General features: G+C 51.2%; 1 protein-coding gene and 1 long non-coding RNA gene across 2 annotated transcripts; both read right to left on the bottom strand.

Annotated features, from left to right (window-relative positions):
* Nucleotides 1-805: 805 nt before the first annotated feature.
* Nucleotides 806-8882, bottom strand: CD4H9orf78 (chromosome D4 C9orf78 homolog). The gene is made up of 9 exons (XM_011288375.4): nucleotides 8721-8882; nucleotides 8320-8379; nucleotides 7120-7171; nucleotides 6639-6709; nucleotides 5759-5836; nucleotides 4976-5173; nucleotides 3828-3964; nucleotides 3621-3719; nucleotides 806-1485 (listed from the first exon to the last, which is right to left on the bottom strand). The coding sequence occupies exons 1-9, from the start codon at nucleotides 8801-8803 to the stop codon at nucleotides 1394-1396; spliced, it is 870 nt and encodes a 289-aa protein (XP_011286677.1). The 5' UTR covers nucleotides 8804-8882; the 3' UTR covers nucleotides 806-1393.
* A 700-nt stretch (nucleotides 8883-9582) lies between these two features.
* LOC109494009 lies at nucleotides 9583-10315 on the bottom strand. The gene is made up of 2 exons (XR_002148565.2): nucleotides 9915-10315; nucleotides 9583-9719 (listed from the first exon to the last, which is right to left on the bottom strand). It is a non-coding gene; the product is annotated as an uncharacterized LOC109494009 (long non-coding RNA).
* Between the last annotated feature and the right edge of the window lie 2670 nt (nucleotides 10316-12985).

Below are 12985 nucleotides of genomic sequence, written 5' to 3' on the forward strand. Positions count from 1 at the left end.
TGACGACCTTGACAGTTTTGGGGAGTACTTGGTCAAATCTTTCAGAGGATGGCCCACTCTTGGAATTTGATGTTTTTCTTTTGATTAGACTGTGGTTATGACCTTGAGGAGGAAACGTTACATGGGTAGAGTGCTACTTTTATGGCATCATATGAAGGATACATACTATCGACATGATGACTAAGGAGTCTTCCACTCATTCACTCATTCATTCATAGGGTTGAGGATTGCCAATGTGTTGGGTTATGGACTAGACCCTGGGAATTCAAGGGAAAACAAAAACAAAAACAAGGCATAGGTGATTCCTGCCTTCACTACCATTCATTTTAGTGGAGGGAAAAAAATAGAAATGAAAAACGATCTCCATTTTACAGATGAGAAAACAGGCTCCGAGAGAAAGAGATTGTCACAGGATGTAACAGGCTCAGGGCCTGAAGGATATAAGCAGGGCTGAGCTTGGACTCCGAAGGCAGATTCCTCTAGCTGCAACACCTACAATGAGTCAGCCCGGAAGTCAACCCACCTGCCCTTTTCTCATCTCAACATGTGTCAGTGCCTCAGGAAATTGACAGCCACGTTCAGTGCCGAGCCCGACACAGGGCTCGATCCCACGACCTTGGGATCACAACCCGAGCCGAAACCAAGAGTCGGGTGCGGAACCGACTGAGCCGCCCAGGCGCCCCTACATCTTTAAACTAAATGAGACGGTCTCTCTTAGTAACTTGAGTTTTGCATTTGCGCTGCCCAACCCGCAGGCTCTCGACACATTACCTAGGGTTGGTATAAGGAGACACGGTACGAATAGTATGGTTGGATTCATTTCATATTTAATACTTAAGTGCTGAAAGTGATAGAAATTTTTTTTTCTTTCTTAATGAAAAGAAACCGGTAACTTTGTAAAAGTCAGAAAATACCAGTGTCCCTTTGATCCCATCCTAGACTTTTCTGCTGTGAGCTGGACCCACTACACACGGTGAAGGGCGCGTTCCTGACCTCCAGGAACTTGAAAGTACAAGACACGATTGCGTATATATTATAATAATAGCACGAGCGAAAGGGTGTTCTCTTGCTTCGAACACCGCTGTTTCTTCCCGACCCAGGGCAAATATTCAGAGAAAGTCAATAGATTTACGAACAAGATTTTATAATGCTCACACAAGAATGAAGTTTGCCCCCAAACAGGAAAACTCCACATTGTCTTGTTTCAAAGGTCACAAACGCAGTGCCCAGGAAATCCAGCAGCTAAGTGGCAGGACCAGTGGAGATCAGTTTGGGGAACTGTCTGGTAGCAAATAAACTTCTGTCCACCTCTGTCTGGGAAGCCGTCTGTCAAGGGGTTAGGGAGGGGACAGTGCTGTTTACGTCCATCCTGCACTTCTCCCTTTTGCTACCCTTAGTAGCGTCTGTTCATCTTCTTGAACTTCTCATAGTGATAGTCATCGGTAGCCTTCTCGTTAGCAGGACGCTTGCGGTTAGGAGGGGACCCTGAGAAGGAAAAGAGCAGAAGCCGTTGGCCGTGCTGGAATCAACCCACAGGTTTTTAGCTCTGCTTAGGCTAGGACCACGCCTGCCTCATTCCCCACAGAAGCCCCAGGACCTACCCTGGTGAACAGGAACATAGTAGGGCCTCAGTAAAGACTGGTTACTGAGTGAGTGAAATAAACACAGGGTGGAGTCAGATGACGGTACGGTGGGGGGTATGCTGACATCAGCATGGGACCAGGTGACAACAGGTGTTCTATTTCAGGGAGAGTTTGATTAGGTACAAGGCCTGGTGCTAAATACTTTTAGATACGGCTTATTTATTTTTTTAATGTTTATTTATTTTTGAGACAGAGAGAGACAGAGCGTGAGCAGGGGAGGGGCAGAGAGAGAGAGACACACACAGAATCTGAAGCAGGCTCCAGGCTCTGAGCTGTCAGTACAGAGCCCGACGCGGGGCTCGAACCCACGAACCGCGAGATCATGACCTGAGCCAAAGTCGGACACTTAACCAGCTGAGCCACCCAGGCGCCCCTAGATATGCCTTTTTTTTAACCCTCACGGCAATTCAAACGGGGACATATTGCCATCACCGTTCAGAGAGCTTAGATGGTCTTCCTCAAGGTCACTCGGAAAGTGAAGGTAGGTTGAGAGTTGAACCCAAGTCTGGTGACTCCAAAGTCCTTGCTTACTATGTGGGAATAACACAAAACTCTTTGGGAATTAATGACTATGCACCCAAGACAGTACAGAAAATAATTTCTCAAGTAAGAAGGAAGAAAAAGCGGGGCGCCTGGTTGCCTCCATCAGTGGAGTGAGTGACTCTTGATCTGGTTGTGAGTTCAAGCCCCGTGGTGAGTGTAGAGATTACTTAAAATCTTAAAAAAAAAAAAAAAAAAAAAGAGGGGGGGGTGCCTGGGTGGCTCAGTCGGTGAAACGCCTGACTTCGGCTCAGGTCATGATCTCACCATCTGTGAGTTTGAGCCCTGCATCGGGCTCTGTGCTGACAGCTCGGAGCCTGGAGCCTGCTTGGGATTCTGTGTCTCCCTCTCTTTCTGCCCCTCCCCTGCTCATGCTCTGTCTCTGTCTCAAAAATAAATAATTAAAAAAAAAAAAAAAAGGAAGGAAGGAAGAAAAAGCAAACAGACTGGATTTTCAGAAGCCTCAGCAAATTTAGCATTTCCTTAGGCTCACCCCATTGGTACGAAAAAGAAGACCCTTGGAGGGAAAGGGGCACAGCTGGATGCTGCTAGTGGAGGGGGAGGGACAAATCCACACCCCACTTCTAGAGGAGCGTTGGCAACTTCTTGGCATGTAGCCGAAGGACATGATGTAGGCAAAAAGGGTCAGGCCGACAGTGATTAAATGGGGGAAAATGAGAAACCACGTAAGCGTCCCACTAGAGGGAACCGGAGTAGCTCCATACTGCGGAACACAAGATGGCCATTGAAAGGGAAAATACGTATTTACTGTCCCAGAGAGCCGTGCAGGGCACACTACTGAGTGAAAAACGAGGAGACCCTATGAAGTATGTGTACGGCATATGGTTCTGTATGCATCAATATAGTTTTTACGTTTACTTCTATTTTTCAGAAAGAGTGTGAATGGGGAAGGGGAAGACAGAGAAAGAGGCACAGAATCCGCAGCAGGCTCCAGGCCCTGAGCTGTCTGTCAGCACAGAGCCCGACGTGGGGCTGGAACTCACAAACAGCGATATCATGACCTAGGCTGAAGTCGGATGCCTAACCGATGGAACCACCCAGGCCCCCCTATGTCAATATTTTTTTAAAGTCTGGAAGGCGACACATAAAAATGTTAACGGCGCTCACCTTTGGCGAAATTATGAGTAACTTTGAGTTTAGTTTTGCTTATTGAAATATGCTAAGTTTTTGAGTTTCTATTATATTTGATATTTAATAGCCCAGTGAATCGTCAGAGCAACCCCTAACGGTAGGTTTTGTTACTATCCCCATTTACAAATGAGCAAACCGAGGCTTGGCAAGGGGAAGGGAAACGAACGTGGAGTGGAACCCAGATGCCCTGGCCCCAGAGCCCAAGCCTCACCCCTGCAGAGTCCACCCCGCCTCCAGGGGCTTGATGACTGCTCCGGGCAGCCCTGGGGCCTCCGCTGTACTTACGCTCAGGCTCTGGCTTCTCCGTGTCACCCACTCTCAAGGGTCGTGCTTTGGGCTCTTCTTTGTTTCTCCGAATGGGGGCGTTGAGCTCCTCGTGATAAACTGGATCGAAAAGAGACCAGGGGACACGTCAGACAAAATACGGGAACTTGGGGGGCGGGGGTGGGGGGCAAGCCAACGGGACAGGGCTGCTTGCCCAGAGCAGCTTACATCGGTTGTGCTGCACGTAATTCACGGCCATGTTGGTGGGCACGAAAGACGTCTCGCTGTCTTTCTTCTTGTTCTGCTGCTCTGCCAGCAGACGGGCCTTGGCATCCTCCGTGGAAATGATATTTTTTATTTTTGCGCTGTGGGGAGAAGGGAGCCACGCCAGGTATTCAGTCCTCCCGCCTTTGGTTCTCAGACAGAACTGCCAGTCAGGCTGGAAACGCACCGGTGCATGAGGAAATCACCCTCTGGAGCACAGGGCTCCGCAGTTTCCCAGCTCGTGTGTTCTCACGGCTGTCGAAGATGCATTATCTATCTATTGTCTTCTTCTTTTTTTTTTTAATGCTTATTTTGAGGGAGAGAGAGTGCATGCGAGTGGGGGAGGCGGGGGAGAGACAGACACTCCCAAGCGGGCTCCACACTGTCAGCAGAGGCCGACATGGGGCTCGATCCTACGACCCTGGGATTAGGACCCGAGCTAAAATCAAGAGTTGGGATGCTTAACCGACTGAGCCACCCAGGCGCCCCTTACTGTCCTCTTCTGATCAAGGGGCAACTGAGCCCCAGAGAAGGAAAGAAAACTACCTAAGGCTCGAAGCTAGTTCCAGAAAAGAGGCGAGGATCCAGAAGCCTCCCAACTTTCTCTTACGCCCACAGAGGATTCTGACTGTCATATTTCTTCCATGACCATCCTGTTTTAGAGCAGGTGTTTTGCAAAAATGAAAAGGAGGCTCATGGGATGGGTAAGCCTTTAACATGGCTCCTGCTAGAAGAGAACAGAGGACTACAAGGGCCTGAGCAGAACAGCCGAAGAGCTGTGAACAAAGACCACGCAAAAATAAACGCTTGCATACAGATAATCCTTACGCTGTATACCTGAAACCAGCATGACGTTATGTGTTTCTTAATTATATCTCAACAAACAAAACACCACGCTTTTGCTTTCAGGAGACCTTCTCTAGCATCTCCCTAGCAACGCTGACCTATCCTTCGGACGCTCTGGGCACAAGCATCTCCGCCTACCCGAGAAAAGAGAGTTATTTGTGGGTTTCCAAGGAGACGGGTAAGAAACAGTCCCCTTAGCCGGAAAGCAGAGCGCTCTTCCGTGGGCCCCGGGCAGGAGAGAGGCCAGATCGGGGTCTGAAACGTACTCGATGCCTAGGTCCACCTCGGGGATGCCGCTTAGCATCTGGTTGGAAAGCATCTCTTCGGTCTTCTTGGCTGAGGAGACACGGATGTTTTCCGGAAGTTCGTAAAGACAGTCCTCTGCATTCTTTGGCTTGACTTTCTGTTCCTCGTGTTCCACGATCCCTTTCCTCTTCTTGAGCTCTGTCTCAATGTACTTCATCCTGAAATGAGAAACCCACAGGCCTCAGGGAGAGGCGGGAAGCTCACAAAACCTCTCTTTAAAATGAGTGGTCCCCAACACTGGCCCACAGAGCAGTGATGGCCCAGGAGGGTTCATCAGTCCGTGGAAAAATGAGAAACATGAAAATTAACTCGAGTTTTTTTCACCACGCGGAACTTTTTTTTGACTTTAAAGCACCAACCTCTGTGGTGAGATTGTGTCCTCCCAATCTATTGCTGTTAATAGATGTTAAGGTTCGCTGAAAACAGAATGCAACGGTCGACGGTGGTCATTTGGTTAACAGTCTCGTCAGTGAAAAGGTGGGCAAGTGCAGTGTTTTATTCCTACAATATTTAGGGGAAAACTATTACTAGTCGGGGCATCTAAAATCCCAAGAACCATCATTTCAAAGCATGTTTAGGATTTTTTTTTCCTCAAAGTTCACGAGCCTGGGAGGTGGAGTGACAGGGGCCAACTCTGCCTTGGCCTTTGGATGATTCTAGAAATGTCATCTGTGACTAGATATCTCGGGACTGTATCTGGCTGGATCCAGCGCCTCATCGCTCACAGCCAGGCTGATACCCACATGTCGGCATCCTCGTCCCTTCGGTTGGTTTCCGCGGAGAAGGATGTCCCCAGGTGGAGATCTTCCTCCTCGCTGATCCTGGAGGGAGGGGCAAAGAAGCGGAACCTTTGAGTCACATGTCGGTGAGGCCAAGTCTGATATTATACAAGTAAAACCCACACACCCAAGCCCATCCTGCTTGTGGTTGTGGAAAAAAACACACGTGATATGTAAACAGAAGAAATATAAGCAAGCAAAATGTTGGAGATTCCTCTGGGGAATGACTAGATACTTTTACACTAGTTGAATGTATTATTTTATAATTGGGTTCTTATGGTTTTTTTTTTTTTTTTTTTTTAACGTTTACCATTTATTTTTGAGAGAGAGACAGAGCACGTGTTTCTTAAAAAACAAAAACAACATTTCCACTTGGGTCTGAAACACACTACACAATGCACCTTTTCCGAAGGAGAGTACCCACAGCACTCTAAGCGGAAGAGTTAAACGACTCTTTTAAAGAGTTCTGGCTTTCATTTTTTTTAATGTATATATTTTTTTAATGTTTCTTTATCTTTGAGAGTGAGAGAGAAACAGAGAGACAAAGCGTGAGCAAGGGAGGGGCAGAGGGAGAGAGAAACAGAACTTGAACCAGGCTCCAGGCTCTGAGCCATCAGTACAGAGCCCGATGCGGGGCTCGAACTCACGAACTGCAAGTTAGAGGCTTCACCTACTGAGCCACCCAGGCGCCCCATTGCTTTCATTTGTTTTTAAACTACAAAGCATGAAGGATACTTCAGAATGCCCCACTAGAGCTGCTGTTGTGGGCCCCAGCTCTCTGGAGGCACACAGACCCAGGCAGGGGCTATAGGTTACTTTGTATCTCAGTGAGTCCCCCACTTACTTATCTTTGCCCCTTTCCTTCAGTTTTTTCATGTCCACCATACCGCCTGTCTTCATCTGAAAGGGGTCATCCTGCAGAAAGCAAACACAGCTGTGAGGAAGCATTTATATAATTGGCAGTGGTCTATTTTTTTTGTAATTTCTTTTAATTAAAAAACATTTTTTTAATGTTTATTTAAAAAAAAAACTTTATGTTTATTTATTTTTGAGAGCGACATAGACAGAGTGTGAGTGGGGGAGGATTAGAGAGAGAGGGAGACTCAGAATCTGAAGGAGGCTCCAGGCTCTGAGCTGTCAGCACAGAGCCTGACGTGAGGCTTGAACCCATGAACCGTGAGCTCATGACCTGAGCCGACGCTGGACACTTAACCAACTGAGCCACCCAGGCACCGCCCCCCCCCCTTTTTTTTAAAAAGAAAACACTGTCACCTACTGGAGAGCAGCCACAGCTTTCCATTCCCAAGGAGGACCCCACAACTCACCACGAGGGTGGTCTCTTCTTGTACCTTCTCTCCTACCAGCAGGGCCACAGCACTGAGCAGAAAGAAAAGGAAGAGTGAGACAGAGACAGAGACAGCGAGAAATGGCACAATTCAGACACGAGGCAGAACACTTAGAAAGTCCGTAGGATGCAACATTAGAGCAAAGGCAAGATCTGAGGAGTGGGCACCAAAGCCACCTGGCAAAGCCTACAAGGATAAAACAGTTTAAAAATAAAGCACTCTAGATGCTGGGTCAGGGGGTAGGGTGAAGTGGTAGGCTTTCCTACAAAGCCATTTGGCATTATCTGGGCTTGGAAATCTCATCTCTAAGATTTTGACTTCCGGGAAAAGGAAGCTAAAGACAAATGTAGAAAAATACTGTTGCACCCGTATTTGGTGATGAAGGTTTACAAATGACCTACAACCCCTAAGTAAGGGATTAGTTAAATTTTTTTAAAAATTTTTTTTAACGTTTTATTTATTTTTGAGACAGTGAGAGACAGAGCATGAACAGGGGAGGGTCAAAGAGAGGGAGACACAGAATCTGAAATAGGCTCCAGGCTCTGAGCTGTCAGCACAGAGCCCGACGCAGGGCTCGAACTCACGGACCGAGAGATCATGACCTGAGCCGAAGTTGCTTAACTGACTGAGCCACCCAGGCGCCCTGGGATTAGTTAAATTATGGCATATACACGCAGTGGAATACTATGCAGCCACTAAAAAGGTTTTTGGGAAAAATAATCCATAATGTCAATGCCCAAAACGTGATGAGCTGAAAACAGCACGGAATAAGAGTACTTGGAATCTCCAAAAAAGAGAGACACTGGACAGAACATTACATGTTAACGCTGGTTACCTGTGGATGGGAGAATTACGGGTGCTGCTTACTTTTTCGATTATACTTCAAAAGTTTTTTCCAAACTTAACAATTCGTGTGCATTTCACAATCAGGTGCAATAAAAACCCGAATTGATAACCTGTTTTTGCACCTCTGGAGCAAACCTAAAGACCACACAGCTTGGGCCATCTCCTGGGTAAACGTCTGCAAAGAACACTGGACTCCTTTCAGGGCAATGTTAGGCGTACAGTGTGTCAAGAGAAGGGGCTATGTCTGAAGAGATAGTTGTGGTGGCGACTCAGGCGGGGACATGTGTCTGTCATCTCCGCCTGCTCTTCCCGCGGAGCCCCTGCGATACCCACCTCACCCCATTGGGCCTCTTCCTCAAGTTCTGCACCTCGCGGGTCTCTTCCAGTTTTAATCTGCAAAGAGGCAACGCACAGTCTGAGACACCCTCCGCGGAACTCAGACTCAAAAGGCAACTTCGACCGGCATCCCTGTCCAACCGCTGAGCCGCAGGCACAATGATCCAGAAGGCAACCCTGCGCTTAGACCCATTGCAATCAGACCCACCGCGCATCCTGGGGGAATCTCTCGCTACTGTGCGGCCTTGCGGCGGCGGTCTCAGCCCTAGGAGCCTGTTTTTTGTTCTGCAGAAAGGGACAACAACCTCGGCTCACGGGTCAACGAGGAGCCTGGCCAGTGAGGAGTATCACAAACCGCTATCTCTTCTGGCCCCTTGGAAGCCCCACCCCAAACGCACCGAACCTCCTCTGAGTCCTGCTCATCTTCCTCCGACTCCGAATCGGCCCGGCGCCGGCGGAAACTCTTCCCGGTGACCGGCATGGTCTTGCCGGCCCCGCGGTCCGGCCGCCGCGCCCCTGTGCCGTGGCCCGGGTTGCTTCCGGCGCGCAGCAGTGAGGTCAGAGCGCAGAGCGCAGAGCGCCGGCCCCGCCCTGCCCCGCCCCAAACCCTTCTGGCCCCGCCCCCGGCCCGCACCGCCCGCCTGGCCCCGCCCCCATTCGTGGCGTTCGCCTCTTCCGATTGGGCGGCTGAGGGGGAGGAGGCGGGACGCAGCCAGCGGGCCCCACGGCCCTGCGCGGTGCGGCGGTGGGTGCGCTTGACTGACAGGCGGCGGCGGCGCGGTTGCGACGGCAGGTGAGTTCCGGGCTGTCGCCGGCTGCTTCGGGGGGCCGGGCCTCTCCGAGCAGGGGCGACCCCAGCCTGGCTCCGGGCGGGCTGGGGTCTGGCCCTGCCAGGAGCGCAGAACGCCGCTGCCAGGTGAGCGGCCGCCGCCGTCCTCTCCCCTCCTCCGGCCGGCGCTCAGGGGGTGTCCTCTGGGGCCCCGGTGCCCCACTTGGAGCCCTGGGGGCTCGTTGTTTCTCCGGAACGGGGGCCGCCATCTCCTTTATTTCTGCGGGGCCTGACCCAGCGTTGAAAGCACGAGCGTGGCGTCTCGGGGCGCTGACTTATTTCCCCAGGGTCTGGGCCCTGGCATGCGTTTTTTCCTTTAGGGATAAAAGATGACCACTTCTTAGCAGTGGTGAATTAAAGTCCTGGCGCCGACTGCCCCGCTAATGATGGCCTCCAGCCAGTTTATCCCCGCGTCCGATGTTTTGAACCTACTCCGGAGGGTTTGAGGGCGGAGGGCCCCTCCTCGGGTGCTTGCCGGCCGCCTCCCCGGACCTTCAAGGGGCCTTGTTTTCGTCCTCTGTCATTAGGGCTGTTGCTCTGCCCTCCGCCGTTTACACCCCCCAGGATGCTGTGAGGGTTAAGTTTATTTGAAAAACAGAACAAACAGGCATCAATGAACGCTTAGGAAATAACTAAATGTGTTAAATAATGGTTTACAGGACTTTTAGGGACCTCTTAATTTCCCTTTTCTCCATATAGGCCCATCCTTTTTGAAAGCACTGCGTTTTTTTAAGCGCTACCGTGTGGCAGGTTCGGGGCTCACCTAAGCGTTATCTCAGTGAACTCCCACAGCAATCCCACGAAGTAGACGGCGTTCTCTCATTTTGCAGATGAGAAGACTTTGGTTCAGAGAGGCAGTAGGTGCCTAAGGTTGCACAGCTGGGCAGTGGAGCGGGGATCAGTGGCAGGCCCCACTCTGCTGCAGGTTACACAGAGTGCCTGGCACAGAAGCTCCCTAAGTGTTTGCTGCAGCTCCTGTTGTAGCCCATTGGCTGGGGGGGGTGGGGCCTGGGGGGTTGCTGATGGAGACTGGTTTCCTCTTCTGGAAGACCATTCAGAAGTAGGGCGGCCCTTCTGGAATGCCCTACGGCTCTCTGGAACAGTCTTTCCTGATAATTGCTGTTCTCTTCCCTGGACTGAGACAAACGGACCCAGGACTTCTTGGAACAGCTTTTTGGCTTTGGTCAAAAGCTGTATATGAAAATCTCCAAGCCTTGCCTTCTGCAGTCTGGTTCAGCCAACCCCAGAGGCACCTGGGAATCACTGGCCCTCCTGTCCCTGCTGACTGAAGGGGAGGATCCTTGGGAATTGCTGCAGGAACCCAGGGAGTCCACGTCTGCAGATGTCGCACTTTCAGAGGTGGCTCTGATTTTGCCCACCCCCACCCCCGCAGCGACCCTCCCACTAGGAGGTACTGGACAGCACTAGAGAGAAGGCCAGAAGGCCAAGGACATTTCTGGACCCTTCTTCTCCTCTGACATCCCGGGGCAGAGCGTCCAGTGCAAATGAGTTGGCCCAGTGCCACTCACCAGCTGGGCCATGACAGATCTGAGACCTGTTTCGCCAAAGTAATGCTGGAAAAACGGCAGCTGTGAACCTGGGTGGCTGGGCCGAGGGGCTGCGGACTCTCTAAGTCTTGCTGGGCCTTTTTGGGGGGTGAGATGAAGTTGCTTCTCAGAGGGAGCCTCCAGGAAATTTGGGTTCTCTTCAGTTCGGAGATGTGTCATGTTTTCGTTTTGTTTGAGAGTTTGGTTGTTTAAGGACACGGATGGATTTGGCTCAAATTGGGGTTGGTTTGCTAGCTCCTTTCTGGAACCAGGCTTGCTACAGGGTTTAGGGAACATTCGTGTCTAGGTCGATTTGGGACCCGGCAAAGTGATTGCAGTTCACAGCTGGGCCGTAATAAGTGTTCGATAAAAGTTTGCTGGACTGATTTACTTACTCAGATATTTACTGAGCGTTTACTGTATGGAGCAGGCACTGTTCTAGGTGCTTGAAGTATGCCAGAGTGCAAAAGAGACAAAGATCCCTGATCCGTGGACTTCAGGTTCTTTCTTTTTTTTTTTTTTAATTTTTTTTTTCAATGTTTATTTATTTTTGGGACAGAGAGAGACAGAGCATGAACGGGGGAGGGGCAGAGAGAGAGAGGGAGACACAGAATCGGACACAGGCTCCAGGCTCTGAGCCATCAGCCCAGAGCCCGACGCGGGGCTCGAACCCACGGACCGCGAGATCGTGACCTGGCTGAAGTCGGACGCTTAACCGACTGCGCCACCCAGGCGCCCCTGGACTTCAGGTTCTAATAACACAAGCATGTCAAGTGTCTTAGAAGGTGATGAGGGTTAGGGAAACAGAGCAAGGCAAAGGAATCACGAGTGGGCGGGGGGATTGAGTTGCACATTTAAATTGGTGTATTCTCATTTGTGATTTGGTCGGTAACGTTATAACACAGGGGACTGAAGTATAGGTCCTGACCCTCAGTTCAGGCCCCAGTTGTGCCAACTTAGCACGTGACTCCCCCCCTGAAGTTCCCATTCTGCCATCTATTGGCTGTGTGACCCTCTCTGACCCTCTCCTGTTTTGGGGTTTTAGGGGTCTTAGTCTGAGTTTCTGCTTCTACTTACTTACTCCAGGAGTTACGGCTTCTCGGAGACCTGGGCCACTTACTGCTTGCAGCCTGCTCACCCCCAAGAACTGCCAGCCTGGGGTGGCCCCGAACCCATGCCCTTTCCAATTAACTGACTCTCCCAGAGCCTGGAACAAATTGCAGTGCTAGGCTTCAGAGGTGTTATTCTAGACTTCAGAAGTTTAAGCTGAGCAGAAAAATGCTCTGTGTGAAGCATGCCTCAGAGGTGGCTCTTGTGAAGGAGGCCAGAGGAAGCTGCCCTCGGAATGTGGGTGTTTGGGCTGGAGGAGGTAAAGAGCATCCCCCACTCCAGGCTGGCCGGGGCTGTTTGGGGAGACTGTGGAGCAGACAGTTGAGAGCACTGACTTCAGGGCCAGCAGTCCTTGGTTCAAACCCTGGATCAGCCGCTCAGCAGCTGTGTGACCTCCAGCCACTTACTGCACCTCTCTGAGCCTCAGCCTCTCCTCCGTTCGTGACGTAGGTGGAGATGGGTTTAACTCCCATTGTTGCCTGGCTTCCAGGATGGTGGTAAGGATTCGGTGAGGTCTGTTCATATCAGCTCCATTACACCGGGCCATTCCGGGCAGACACCAGGTGGGTAAGGCCAATGAGGAGAAATAGAGGTGCGGGGGAAGCAAGACTTTTCAAGGCAGGAGTAGGCTGAGGGGCTCTGCTTTGGGAGTCAGGAGGTTGGCGGGCTCTTAGGGAATTAAGACTGGGTTGACAGAAGGGATGTATTTGGGTTTTAAGAAAAATGGAGCTGCTTGGAGGTAGGATGGAGAGGAGAGGGCAGGAGGGAGGGAAAGGGGACACGTTCTGAGGGTCAGAGGGGCGTGGAGGGATGTGGGCAGGGGTGTGGGATGGCTAGTGTGGCAAGGATCGGGGCAGGTGGGTGTCTCCCTAAGTTGGCGGGGGCTTGGCAGGACCCCCCTCCCATCCTAAGGAGCTCGGCTCTAGCGGGGAGGAGGGCGTAGCCAGAACGGCCAGGAAAATGATGAGTAATGGGCACTCGAGGCCCGGTCTGAGCAGCTGGTGCCAGGCCCAGAGATGCTGCCTGCCTGCCCCCGGGCAGGGGGCACTTTCCCCCTTCCTTGCTGTAGGCCCCCGGGGGGGGGGAGGGGAAGTGCCTGCCTCCTTCAGGCTGAACAGTCTCAGAAGCCTCTCCAGGGCCTGAGCTGGGTGGGCCCTGTGCCAGGCCTGCCAGGGCC

The sequence above is a fragment of the Felis catus genome, chromosome D4 (assembly GCF_018350175.1).
Source record: "Felis catus isolate Fca126 chromosome D4, F.catus_Fca126_mat1.0, whole genome shotgun sequence".
Classification (NCBI taxonomy): Eukaryota; Metazoa; Chordata; class Mammalia; order Carnivora; family Felidae; genus Felis; species Felis catus.

Coding starts and splice junctions, on each gene's coding strand:
- CD4H9orf78 (XM_011288375.4), bottom strand. CDS start 8,803: ATGCCGGTCACCGGGAAGAGTTTCCGCCGGCGCCGGGCCGATTCGGAG. Junction 5,837..6,638: donor AAGGAAAGGGGCAAAGATAA/GTAAGTGGGGGA, acceptor CCCTCCCTCCAG/GATCAGCGAGGAGGAAGATC. Junction 3,720..3,827: donor TTACGTGCAGCACAACCGAT/GTAAGCTGCTCT, acceptor TTTTCGATCCAG/TTTATCACGAGGAGCTCAAC.